General features: G+C 38.1%; 2 protein-coding genes across 2 annotated transcripts in view; both read left to right on the forward strand.

Annotated features, from left to right (window-relative positions):
* The window catches only part of HDAC8 (histone deacetylase 8), a 242,204-nt gene that overhangs the window by 127,238 nt on the left and 101,439 nt on the right, over nt 1-13,527 (forward strand). The window lies entirely within an intron of this gene.
* Nucleotides 12,723-13,323, forward strand: LOC132482447 (ADP-ribosylation factor-like protein 4A). The gene is given in 2 exon segments (XM_060087766.1): nt 12,723-12,922; nt 12,924-13,323. Coding segments are annotated over 2 exon segments (600 nt in total).

A 13,527-nucleotide genomic window follows, 5' to 3' on the forward strand; every position in this document is an offset into this window, starting at 1 on the left:
GAGGATATGGGGAGGGGGAAGGGTAAGCTATGACAAAGCGAAAGAGAAGCATGGACATATATATAGTACCAAACGTAAAGTAGATAGATAGTGGGAAGCAGCCGCATAGCACAGGGAGATCAGCTCGGTGCTTTGTGACCGCCTGGAGGCGTGGGATAGGGAGGATGGGAGGGAGACGCAAAAGGGAGGGGATATGGGAACATATGTATAACTGATTAAATTTGTTATAAAGCAGAAAAAAAATAAAATAAAATAAAGATGAATGGAAAAACAAGTATGGTATTTACATACAATGGAATATTACTCAGCCTTTAAAAGGAATGGAATTCTAATACATACTACAATATGGATAAACCTTCAAAACAGTATGCTAAGTGAAATAAGCAGACACAAAATGGCAAACAATGTATGATTCCACTTATATGAGGTACTTCAAATAGGCAAATTCATAGAGACAGAAAGTAGATTTAGAGTTTACCAGAGATTAGGGGGAGGGAAGAATAGGGAGTTATTGTTTAATGGGTTTATAGCTTATGTTTAAGATGATTAAAAAGTTCTGCAAATGCATAGTGATGATGGTTGCAGTTTTGTGAATGTACTTAATGCCACTGAACTGAACACTTAGAAATGACTAAAGTGGTTTAAAAAATTTTTTTCAACAAGGTGTTGGAAGATATAGTTGAAGAAATCTCTAAGAAAACAATTAATAGGTAGAGAAATGAGGAACGGAAAAGAGAATAATAAGAAAATTAAACAATTAATCCATGAGGTCCAACATCCAATAAAAATAATTCCTGAGAAGAAAATTAAAGAGAGGATATTATCAAAGAAATAATAAAAGAAAATCTCCCCCAAACCTAAGGACATAAATTTCCAGACTGACAGGGCCCACTGGTTGCCCAGCACCATAAAGGAAAAACAGACCGCAAGTCATATCATAAAACTTTAGAGCAAAGGGGAAAAGAAGTTATTCTAAAAGCTATAAAGGTTCTAGGGAGAAAAATTTTGGGTCACACAGAAAGGTTCTAAAATCAGAATGGCTTTGGACTTCTTATCAACAATAGTGAAAGCTTGAAGACATTGGGCCTTGAATTCTATATGCAGCCAAACTACCAAACAATTACAAGGATAGAATACAGACATTTTCAGGCATGCAAGTTCAGGAATCTTGGAGTAGGTACCCAACAAAACGAGGGCAGTAAATCCAGAAAGCAGAAGACATATGATCCAGGAAACAGAGGATCCAATGCAGGAGAGAACAGCAGGGATTTCTCAGGATGATAGTGAGGAGAAGGTCCCATATACCAGCTGTACAGAGGCCTAGAAATCAAACTGTCCAAATTGGAGAGCTTCAAGGGAAAGGTTCTGAGGAGAAGATGGAATTCACAGATTGCCTGGTGTGGTTGACAATACTGAGAAGAATATTACAGTTTTGTCAAAGAGTGTGGCATGAGTTAGTGATAAATACATAGGAATTGATATGCATTAATGATAAATACATAGAAAGCTAAACAACATATATAAGGTGAGGTAATTATTAATTCCAGGAAAAAAAATTCCAAGGAAGGAAAAGTAGCCATACTATATAGCAGCTGGCTCAGCTGTGAACAGTATTTGTTGTCACCATAACTTTAAACACTGAATGTTAATTTGGCCAACAATTCTGGGATAATTAAATGTGGAGTATTAGACAAGGTGAAATGTGTGTATAGATGGATGTGGGAGATAGTAGTAGGACTCAATTATAATCTTCCATAGAAGGAAGTCAGTAGAGCATATCAAATATTGAAAAACAACTACCAATCTTCTCATTTTATTTGAATATATACAGGGAAGTACTAGAAGTGACTAAAAGAATGAAATGTGGCTGTTTGTTAGAAGTAGAAATTGGAAATGTGAAGGGATAAGTTAGAGAACTGCTGTGTGTCATCGTAAGACTTAGGTAATGTTTGACTTTATAAACTATGTGCATGTTATTAAACTATTACTTTGATCAAAATACAAATGAAATAAATAAAAGTTAAGGGTCATATCAAGGTGTACCGTGTAATCCTAGTTCAAATGCAATGCCCCCTGGGATAAACTGTTAAAGGAAAATAACAGCTCATGGTACATGTAAGAAGATACCTAGCTTTTTAATGATAGGAGAGCTTTATGGCATTTTTACTTGCCCTTGTCTTACTCCCATCCCAACTGGGCAGCACTCTCGAAAATATGTTCCTAGTGTAGAACCCTGGACCATGGTTCAAGAGGGAAGAGAGTAGACCTTATTTGAAAATTACTGTGTAGATTTATTCTAACCTGTCAGAGGCTACCTGGATGACAGATGCAAGGTACTCATCTCTGTTACACCTAACTTGAAACTCAACTAGGTCATAAAAGTGGTGAGCATTGCTTGAAAACATCGTAATGTAGATGAACAACCCACAGATTCCTGAGGCAAAAGATTGCAGTTTAGGGGCTTCCCTGGTGGTGCAGTGGTTGAGAGTCCACCTGCCGATGCAGGGGACATGGGTTCATGCCCTGGTCCGGGAGGATCCCACATGCCACTGAGCGGCTGGGCCCGTGGGCCATGGCCAATGAGCCTGCACGTCCGGAGCCTATGCTCCACAGCGGGAGAGGCCACAACAGTGAGAGGCCCACATACCACAAAAAAAAAAAAAAAGATTGCCGTTTAGACATAAAATAGACAACCTAAGGCCTGGGAGGAAAAGCCAGAGAGAGTGTTTCTTTGGAAAATGAAGGCAGTCAAAAGCACCTGTGTATATGGGGAAATGCCCAGGGCACATAGCATGCTCAGAAAAGACCTTAGAGGACCTTAAAGACTGGAAGAGGTGTTTTTTGTCATTTTAAAAAACTCCTAACATTCAAGGAAATCTCTGTCAAAATGCTAGCAATTCACTAGAAGCTTCAGGCACAAGATCAGTGAACTTGAATATAGGATGATTGAAATTACCCAGTCCAAGGGACAGAAAGAAAAAAGAATGAAGAAAGGAGAACAGAGCCTAAGGGACCCATGGGACACCATTACGGGAGTCCCAGAAGAAAAAGAGAGAAAGTCAGAAAGAATGTTTAAAGAAATAAAGGCCAAAAGCTCCCCAAATTTGATGAAAGACATTATCTACACATCCAAGAAGCTCAATGAATTTCAAGGAGGATAGATGCAAAGAGATCCACACCAACACTCATTACAATCAAACTCTTGAAAGACAAACAAACAGAGAATCTTGAAAGCAGCAAAAGAGAAGCAACTAGTCACATACAAATGATCCTCAATAAGATTAAAAGCTGATTTCTCATCAGAGACCATGGAGGCCAGAAGGTGGTTGGATGACATATTTAAAGCACTGAAAGAAAAAAATTGTCAACTAAGAATTCTATATTCAGCAAAATTCTTCTTCAAAATTGAGGGAGAAATTAAGACATTCCCAGATAAATAAAAGTTGAGGGAGTTTGTTAACACTAGACCTACCTGAGAAAAAAATGGGGCAAAAAGAAGTCCTTCAAGTTGAAATGAAAGGACACTAGACAATAACGTGAAACTATATGAAGAAATAAAGTTCTCTGGTAAAGAGAACTACATGGGCAAACATAAAAGCTAGTATTGCACTTTTGGTTTGTAACTCCACTCTTTCTTTCCTACATGACATAAAAAACAAATGCATAAAAATAATTATAAATCTGTTATTGGGCACACAATATCTAAAGATGTAATTTGTGACAACAACAACATAAGGAAGGGGATGGAACTGAGTAATAGCAGAGTTTTTATATGCCATTGAAGTTAAGTTGGTATCAATTCAAACTATATTATAATAAATTTAGGATGTTAAATGTAATTCCCATGATAACTACAAAATAAATGTTCTTTGAATGTACAAATCGAAATGAGAAGAGAATCAAAAAGGTTCACTACAAATAATCAACTAAATACAAAAGGAGACATTAATGTAATAAATGAGGGACAAAGATAGTATACATATCGATACTTACCTTAAATGTAAATGGACTAAATGCTCCCACCAAAAGACACAGATTGGCTGAATGGATACAAAAACAAGACCCATATATATGCTGTCTACAAGAGACCCACTTCAGACCTAGAGACACATACAGACTGAAAGTAAGGGGATGGAAAAAGATATTCCATGCAAATGGAAACCAAAAGAAAGCTGGAGTAGCAATTCTCATATCAGACAAAATCGACTTTAAAATAAAGACTACTAGAAGAGACAAAAAAGGACACTACATAATGATCAAGGGATCAATCCAAGAAGAAGATATAACAATTGTAAATATTTATGCACCCAACATAGGAGCACCTCAGTACATAAGGGAAATATTAACAGCCATAAAAGGAGAAATCGACAGTAACACAATCAGAGTAGGGGACTTTAACACCCCACTTTCACCAATGGACAGGTCATCCAAAATGAAAATAAATAAGGAAACACAAGCTTTAAATGATACATTAAACAAGATGGACTTAATTGATATTTATAGGACATTCCATCCAAAAACAACAGAATACACATTTTTCTCAAGTGCTCATGGAACATTCTCCAGGATAGATCATATCTTGGGTCACAAATCAAGCCTTGGTAAATTTAAGAAAATTGAAATTGTATCAAGTATCTTTTCCGACCACAATGCTATGAGACTAGATATCAATTACAGGAAAAGAGCTGTAAAACATACAAACACATGGAGGCTAAACAATACACTACTTAATAACGAAGTGATCACTGAAGAAATCAAAGAGGAATTTTAAAAATACCTAGAAACAAATGACAATGGAGACACGACGACCCAAAACCTATGGGATGCAGCAAAAGCAGTTCTAAGAGGGAAGTTTATGGCAATACAATCCCACCTTAAGAAACAGGAAATATCTCGAATAAACAACCTAACCTTGCACCTAAAGCAATTAGAAAAAGAAGAACAAAAACATCCCAAAGTTAGCAGAAGGAAAGAAATCATAAAAATCAGATCAGAAATAAATGAAAAAGAAATGAAGGAAACGATAGCAAAGATCAATAAAACTAAAAGCTGGTTCTTTGAGAAGATAAACAAAATTGATAAACCATTAGCCAGACTCATCAAGAAAAAAAGGGAGAAGACTCAAATCAATAGAATTAGAAATGAAAAAGGAGAAGTAACAACTGACACTGCAGAAATACAAAAGATCATGAGAGATTACTATAAGCAACTCTATGCCAATAAAATGGACAACCTGGAAGAAATGGACAAATTCTTAGAAATGCACAACCTGCCAAGACTGAATCAGGAAGAAATAGAAAATATGAACAGACCAATCACTGAAATTGAAACTGTGATTAAAAATCTTCCAACAAACAAAAGCCCAGGACCAGATGGCTTCACAGGCGAATTCTATCAAGCATTTAGAGAAGAGCTAACACCTATCCTTCTCAAACTCTTCCAAAATATAGCAGAGGGAGGAACACTCCCAAACTCATTCTACGAGGCCACCATCACCTTGATACCAAAACCAGACAAGGATGTCACAAAGAAAGAAAACTACAGGCCAATATCACTGATGAACATAGATGCAAAAATCCTCAACAAAATACTAGCAAACAGAATCCAACAGCACATTAAAAGGATCATACACCATGATCAAGTGGGGTTTATTCCAGGAATGCAAGGATTCTTCAATATACGCAAATCAATCAATGTGATACACCATATTAACAAACTGAAGGAGAAAAACCATATGATCATCTCAATAGATGCAGAGAAAGCTTTTGACAAAATTCAACACCCATTTATGATAAAAACCCTGCAGAAAGTAGGCATAGAGGGAACTTTCCTCAACATAATAAAGGCCATATATGACAAACCCACAGCCAGCATCGTCCTCAATGGTGAAAAACTGAAACCATTTCCACTAAGATCAGGAACAAGACAAGGTTGCCCACTCTCACCACTCTTATTCAACATAGTTTTGGAAGTTTTAGCCACAGCAATCAGAGAAGAAAAGGAAATAAAAGGAATCCAAATGGGAAAAGAAGAAGTAAAGCTGTCACTGTTTGCAGATGACATGATACTATACATAGAGAATCCTAAAGATGCTACCAGAAAACTACTAGAGCTAATCAATGAATTTGGTAAAGTTGCAGGATACAAAATTAATGCACAGAAATCTCTGGCATTCCTATATACTAATGATGAAAAATCTGAAAGTGAAATCAAGGAAACACTCCCATGTACCATTGCAACAAAAAGAATAAAATATCTAGGAATAAACCTCCCTAAGGAGACAAAAGACCTGTATGCAGAAAATTATAAGACACTGATGAAAGAAATTAAACATGATACAAATAGATGGAGAGATGTACCATGTTCTTGGATTGGAAGAACCAACATTGTGAAAATGACTCTACTACCCAAAGCAATCTACAGATTCAATGCAATCCCTATCAAACTACCACTGGCATTTTTCACAGAACTAGAACAAAAAATTTCACAATTTGGATGGAAACACAAAAGACCCCGAATAGCCAAAGCAATCTTGAGAACGAAAAACGGAGCTGGAGGAATCAGGCTCCCTGACTTCAGACTATACTACAAAGCTACAGTAATCAAGACAGTATGGTACTGGCACAAAAACAGAAAGATAGATCAATGGAACAGGATAGAAAGCCCAGAGATAAACCCACGGACATATGGTCACCTTATCTTTGATAAAGGAGGCAGGAATGTACAGTGGAGAAAGGACAGTCTCTTCCATAAGTGGTGCTGGGAAAACTGGACAGGGACATGTAAAAGTATGAGATTAGATCACTCCCTAACACCATACACAAAAATTAGCTCAAAATGGATTAAAGACCTAAATGTAAGGCCAGACACTATCAAACTCCTAGAGGAAAACATAGGCAGAACACTCTATGACATAAATCACAGCAAGATCCTTTTTGACCCACCTCCTAGAGAAATGGAAATAAAGACAAAAATAAACACATGGGACCTAATGAAACTTCAAAGCTTTTGCACAGCAAAGGAAACCATAAACAAGACCAAAAGACAACCCTCAGAATGGGAGAAAATATTTGCAAATGAAGCAACTGACAAAGGATTAATCTCCAAAATTTATAAGCAGCTCATGCAGCTCAATAGCAAAAAAACAAACAACCCAATCCAAAAATGGGCAGAAGACCTAAATAGACATTTCTCCACAGAAGATATACAGACAGCCAACAAACACATGAAAGGATGCTCAACATCTTTACTCATTAGAGAAATGCAAATCAAAACTACAATGAGATATCATCTCACACCAGTCAGAATGGCCATCATCAAAAAATCTAGAAACAATAAATGCTGGAGAGGGTGTGGAAAAAAGGGAACACTCTTGCACTGCTGGTGGGAATGTGAATTGGTACAGCCACTATGGAGAACGGTATGGAGGTTCCTTAAAAAACTACAAATAGAACGACCATATGACCCAGCAATCCCACTACTGGGCATATACCCTGAGAAAACCATAATTCAAAAAGAGACATGTACCAAAATGTTCATAGCAGCCCTATTTACAATAGCCCGGAGATGGAAACAACCTAAGTGTCCATCATCGGATGAATGGATAGAGAAGATGTGGCACATATATACAATGGAATATTACTCAGCCATAAAAAGAAATGAAACTGAGCTATTTGTAATGAGGTGGATGGACCTAGAGTCTGTCATACAGAGTGAAGTAAGTCAGAAAGAGAAAGACAAATACTGTATGCTGACACATATATATGGAATTTAAGAAAAAAATGTCATCAAGAACATAGGGGTAAGACAGGAATAAAGACACAGACCTACTAGAGCATGGACTTGAGGATATGGGGAGGGGGAAGGGTAAGCTGTGACAAAGTGAAAGAGCGGCATGGACATATATACACTACCAAACGTAAGGTAGATAGCTAGTGGGAAGCAGCTGCATAGCACAGGGAGATCAGCTCGGTTCTTTGTAACCGCCTGGAGGGGTGGGATAGGGAGGGTGGGAGGGAGACGCAAAAGGGAGGGGATATGGGAACATATGTATATGTATAACTGATTAAATTTGTAAAATAAAAAAAAATTAAAAAAAAAATACAAAAGGAGACATTAATGTAATAAATGAGGGACAAAGATAGTATAAGAAATGGCAGAAAGCCTTCCTTATTAGTAAACACATTAAATGTAAATTAATTAAAGTGTCCAATTAAAGGCAGAGATTGGGCAGGGTGAATTAAAAAAAGAAACCATGGTACAACTGTATGCTGTCTATGAGAAATTTACTTTAGATCCAAAGAAATAAGTAGCTTGAAAGTGAAAGAAAGGATGGAAAAAAATACTCCATGCAAATGGTAACCAAAAAGAGCTGAGGTTGGGTTATACTAATATCAGACAAAATAGACTTTACATCAAAAAGTGTTACAAGAGACAAAGACATTATATATTGATAAAAGGATCAATTCATCAGGGATATATAACAATTATAAACCTATTTATACTATACAACAGAGCCCCAAAGTGTAGAAAGCAAACATTTACAGAATTGAGAAGAAAAATAGACAGTTCTACTGTAATAGTTGGAGACTTCAAATACCACTTTCAATAATAGTTAGAACATCTAGACATAAGGGCAACAAGGAAATAGAGAACTTGAATAGCATTATAAACCAATTAGACCAGAAAGATACGTAGAGAGAACACTCCCCCCAACAACAGCAGAATGCACATTCTTTTCAAGTGGACATAGAACAATCCCCAGGATTGACCATATGTTAGGCCACAAAACAAGTTTCGATACATTTAAGAGGATTGAAATCATTCAAACTGTCTTTTCTAACCACAATGGAATAAAGCTAAAAAAAACAACAACAGAGGGGAAAGTGAGAAGTTCAAAAATATGTGGAAATTAAGCAACACACTCTTAAAACAACTAATGGATCAAAGAAGAAAACACAGTGGAAATGAGAAAATACTTTGCAATGAACAAAAATGAAAATGCAACATATAAAACTCATGAGATGCAGCAAGAGCCATAATCAGAGAGAAATTTATACCTGTAAATGCCTACATTAAAAAGAAGATCTCAAATCAATAAACTACTTTTACATCTTGAAGAACTAGAAAAAGAAGAGATAACTAAATCCAAAGCTAGCAGAAGAAAGGAAACAACAAAGATTAGAATAGAGATAAATGAAATAGTGAATAGAAAAACAGTACAGAGAATGAACAAACCCAAAAGTTGGTTCTTTGAAAAGAGGAACAGTGACTTCCCTGGTGGTGCAGTGGTTGAGAATCCGCCTGCCAATGCAGGGGACATGGGTTCAAACCCTGGTACGGGAAGATCCCACATGCCGCAGAGCAGCAAAGCCCATGCGCCACAACTACTGAGCCTGTACTCTAGAGCCCATGTGCCACAACTACTGAAGCCCGTGCACCTAGAGCCCGTGCTGTGCAGCAAGAGAAGCCACCACAATGAGAAGCCCACACACTGCAACAAAGAGTAGCCCCCGTTCACTACAATTAGAGAAAGCCCACGCACAGCAACGCAGCCAAAAATAAATAAATGAGTAATTCTTTTTTTTTAAAAAAAAAGTGCAACAAAATTGACAAACCTTTAGCTACACTGATAAAGAAAAAAGAGAGAGAAGACACAAATAACTAAATTCCGAAGTCAGTGGAAGGACATTGGGACTTCCCTGGTGGTCCAGTGGTTAAGAATCTGCCTTACAATGCAGGGGACGCAGGTTCAATCCCTGGTCAGGGAACTAAGATCTCACAGGCTGTGGGGCAACTAGGCCCAAGCACCACAACTACTGAGCCCATGTACCACAACTAGAGAGCCCACATGCCGCAACTACAGAACCCACACACTCTGGAGCCCACACGCCACAACTAGAGAGAAGCCCGTACACCACAACAAAGAGCCCACATGCCTCAACAAAAGATCCCACATATGGCAACTAAGACCCAGTGCAGCCATGAATGAATGAATGAATGAATGAATAAATAAATAAATACGTACGTAAGTAAATAAATAAATAAAGGACATTACTGCCAAACTTACAGAGATTTTTTTTAAGGTTATAAGAGAATGCAACTAACAATTGTATGCTAACAAATTAGATAGCCTAGATGACATGGACAAATTCTAGAAATAAAAGTTACCAGAACTGACTCAAGAAGAAATATAGCATCTCAATAGATCTGTAACAAGTAAAATATTTAAATTGAATTAGTAATGAAGAACCTCCCAAAAAAGAAAAGTCACAACCAGATGGCTTCACTGGTAAGTTTTACGAAACATTTAAAGAATTAATACCAATTTGCCTCAAATTCTTCCAGATAACTGAATAAGACTGAACACTTCCCAACTCATGCTAGGAGGCCACCATTTCCCTGATACCAAAGCCAGATAAAGACCTAACAAGAAAAGAAAATAACAGCCCCAAATATCTTATGATTATAGATGCAAAAATCCTTTAACAAAATACTAGGAAACTGAATTCAACTGCATATATAAAATGACCAAGGGGAATTTAACCCAGGTATGCAAGGATGGTTCAACGTAAGAAAATCAATCAGTCTAATACATCACATTAATATAACAAAGGGGAAAAGCTACATGATCATCTCAATTGATGCAGAAAAGGCATTTGACAAAATCCAACACCCACTTATGATAAAAGCATTCAGAATGCCAGGAATAAACAGAAACTCCTCTACATGATAAAAGGCATTTACGAAAAACCTACAGCTAACATAGTCAATGGTAAAAGATGAACACTTTCCCTCTAAGATCAGGAATTAAGACAAGACACCCACTTTTACCACTGTTATTATATGTTATAGTAGAATTTCTAGCCAGAGCAATTAGACAAGAAAAAAGGAAGTAAAAGGCATTAAGATTGGAATGCAAGTAATAAAACTCTCCCTATTCACAGATGACATGATCATACATATAGAAGATTCCAAAGAATCCACATGAAAGCTACTAGAGCTAATGAACAAACTCGGCAATTTTGCCAGTTACAATACACACACAAAATCAAATGTGTTTTTATACACCAGCAATAAACAATCCAAAAGTTTTTAAGAAGGCAATTCCATATAGCATCACAAAGAATAAAGTACCCAAGAATAAATTTTACCAAGGAGGTGAAAGACTGGTACACTGAAAACTACAAAATATTTGCTGAAGGATATTAAAGAAGACCTAAATAAATGGAACAGCATCCTGTATTCATGGATTATAAGACTTAATATTGTTAATATGTCAGTACTGCCCAAAGCAGCCTATAGATTCACTGTAATGCCTATCAAAATCCCAACAGCCTTTTTTTTCAGAAATGAAAAGGCCAATCAAATTCATATGGAATTTCAAGAAGCCCCAAATAACCAAAACAATCTTGAAAAAGAACAAAGTTAGAGGACTCACTTCCCAATTTCAAAACTTACGACAATGCTACAGTAATCAAAACAGTGTGGTATTGGCAGAAGAACAGACATATAGACCAATAATATAGAATTGTAAGTCCAGAAATAAACCCATACATCTATGGCCAATTGATTTTCAACAAAGGTGCCAAATTCATTTAATGGGGAAAGAATTATCTCTTCAGCAAATGGTGCTTGGACAACTGGATATCCACATGCAAGATAATGAAGTTGGACTCCCTACCACACACCATATACAAAAATTAACTCAAAATAGATCACCAATATAAATATAAGACCTAAAACCATAAAATTCTTGAAGAAAACAAAACATAAATCTTCATGACCTTGAAACTGGCAGTGGATTCTTAGACATGACAAGAGAAAAAATAGATGAATTTGACTTATCAAAATTTAAAACTATTGTGGATCAAAGTACATTATCAAGAAAGTGAAAAGAAAATCTATAGAATGGGAGAAAATATTTGCAAATCATCTACTAAGGATTTAATATTCATAATATATAAAGAACTCCTAAGCTCAACAAGAAGACAAATAACCCATTTTAAAAATTGGCAGGCTGGGTGAGGAGCGGCGAGGTGAAGGGATCGTGCTGCGGGAAGAGTGGGCCTGCCCTGGTGGCTGCTGCAGGTCAGATCATTCACTCCTGTGGGCCGGCGCAGCCGCAGGGAGTACCCTCTGGCCAGTGGACAAAGGTTAATGGGCCGGCGGTGACCGCGGGCTGGATGTGAGAACCTTGACGCGTCCGCGCTGCAGGTGCACCTGGGTGGGTGGAGTGAGACAGCTGGCTGGGACCTGACTGACTGGCCGAGGCTCCCCTTCCCCCGCAGGGGTCGCTTGGCTCCCTCCACAGGCTCCCTCTTTTCTAACTTGAGAGTAACAGGTGGTGCCTGTGGACCGAGGGAGAGCCTGGCTCCACCGTGCTGGGAGCGGCAGTTACTCTCATCAATTAGGGCGCAGGGGCGTGTGTGGCATGGACGCTCTGACGCAGGATTTGGGCTCAGGGGTGGGCCATGTGGAGTGGGCGTGGTCGTAGTCTGGAGCCACGGTTTCTAGTGAGGCAACCGCCAGAGCTGCGTGGAGAGCTAAGCTGAGTGGTGGTGGGGTGCTTCTCTGCCCCCGCGTAGAAAAGCCTACCAGTGCTTTCTCATTTGGATCCAGGCCCCAATTTGGGAGTCTGGTAGCTGGATCCCCTAGGAAGAAAAGTTCTCAAGGAGTAAGAAGAAAGCCTTTCAGTTTGGAACACTTCTTTGCAGTTGGAAATGGGGAATGGACTGTCAGACCAGACTTCGATCCTGTCCAGCCTGCCTTCATTTCAGTCCTCCCACATTGTCATTATGGGTTTGGACTCTGCTGGAAAGACAACTGTGTTATACAGGCTGCAGTTCAATGAATTTGTAAATACCGTACCTACCAAAGGATTTAACATGGAAAAAATTAAGGTAAACTTGGGAAATTCTAAAAGTCACTTTTCACTTCTGGGATGTAGGTGGTCAGGAGAAATTAAGGCCACTGTGGAAGTCATATACCAGATACACAGATGGCATTGTGTTTGTTGTGGACTCTGTTGATGTTGAAAGGATGGAAGAAGCCGAAACTGAACTTCATAAAATAACTAGGATATCAGAAAATCAAGGAGTTCCTGTGCTTATAGTTGCTAACAAACAAGACCTGAGGAACTCATTGTCTCTCTCAGAAATTGAGAAATTGTTAGCAATGGGTGAACTGAGCTCATCAACTCCCTGGCATTTGCAGCCCACCTGTGCAATCATAGACGATGGACTGAAGGAAGGACTTGAGAAACTACATGATATGATAATTAAAAGAAGAAAAATGTTGCAGCAGCAGAAAAAGAAAAGATGAATGGTGATAACCTTTTAGGTATGTGTGGAGTAGGTTTTCTGTGGTCTGATTTTGACAAATGGAAGAGTGTCTACAGCCTGGTTTGCCTGCCTGCCCTCCTGGATGCTGTTAAAGCTTTGTTCTGTTGAACAATCAGATGTCCAACTCTGTTGCCTTGTGGAAGATGAGTAAATGCAGTGCTTCTTAAAATGGCCTCTTCTCCCT

The sequence above is a fragment of the Mesoplodon densirostris genome, chromosome X, assembly GCF_025265405.1.
Source record: "Mesoplodon densirostris isolate mMesDen1 chromosome X, mMesDen1 primary haplotype, whole genome shotgun sequence".
Lineage (NCBI taxonomy): Eukaryota > Metazoa > Chordata > Mammalia > Artiodactyla > Ziphiidae > Mesoplodon > Mesoplodon densirostris.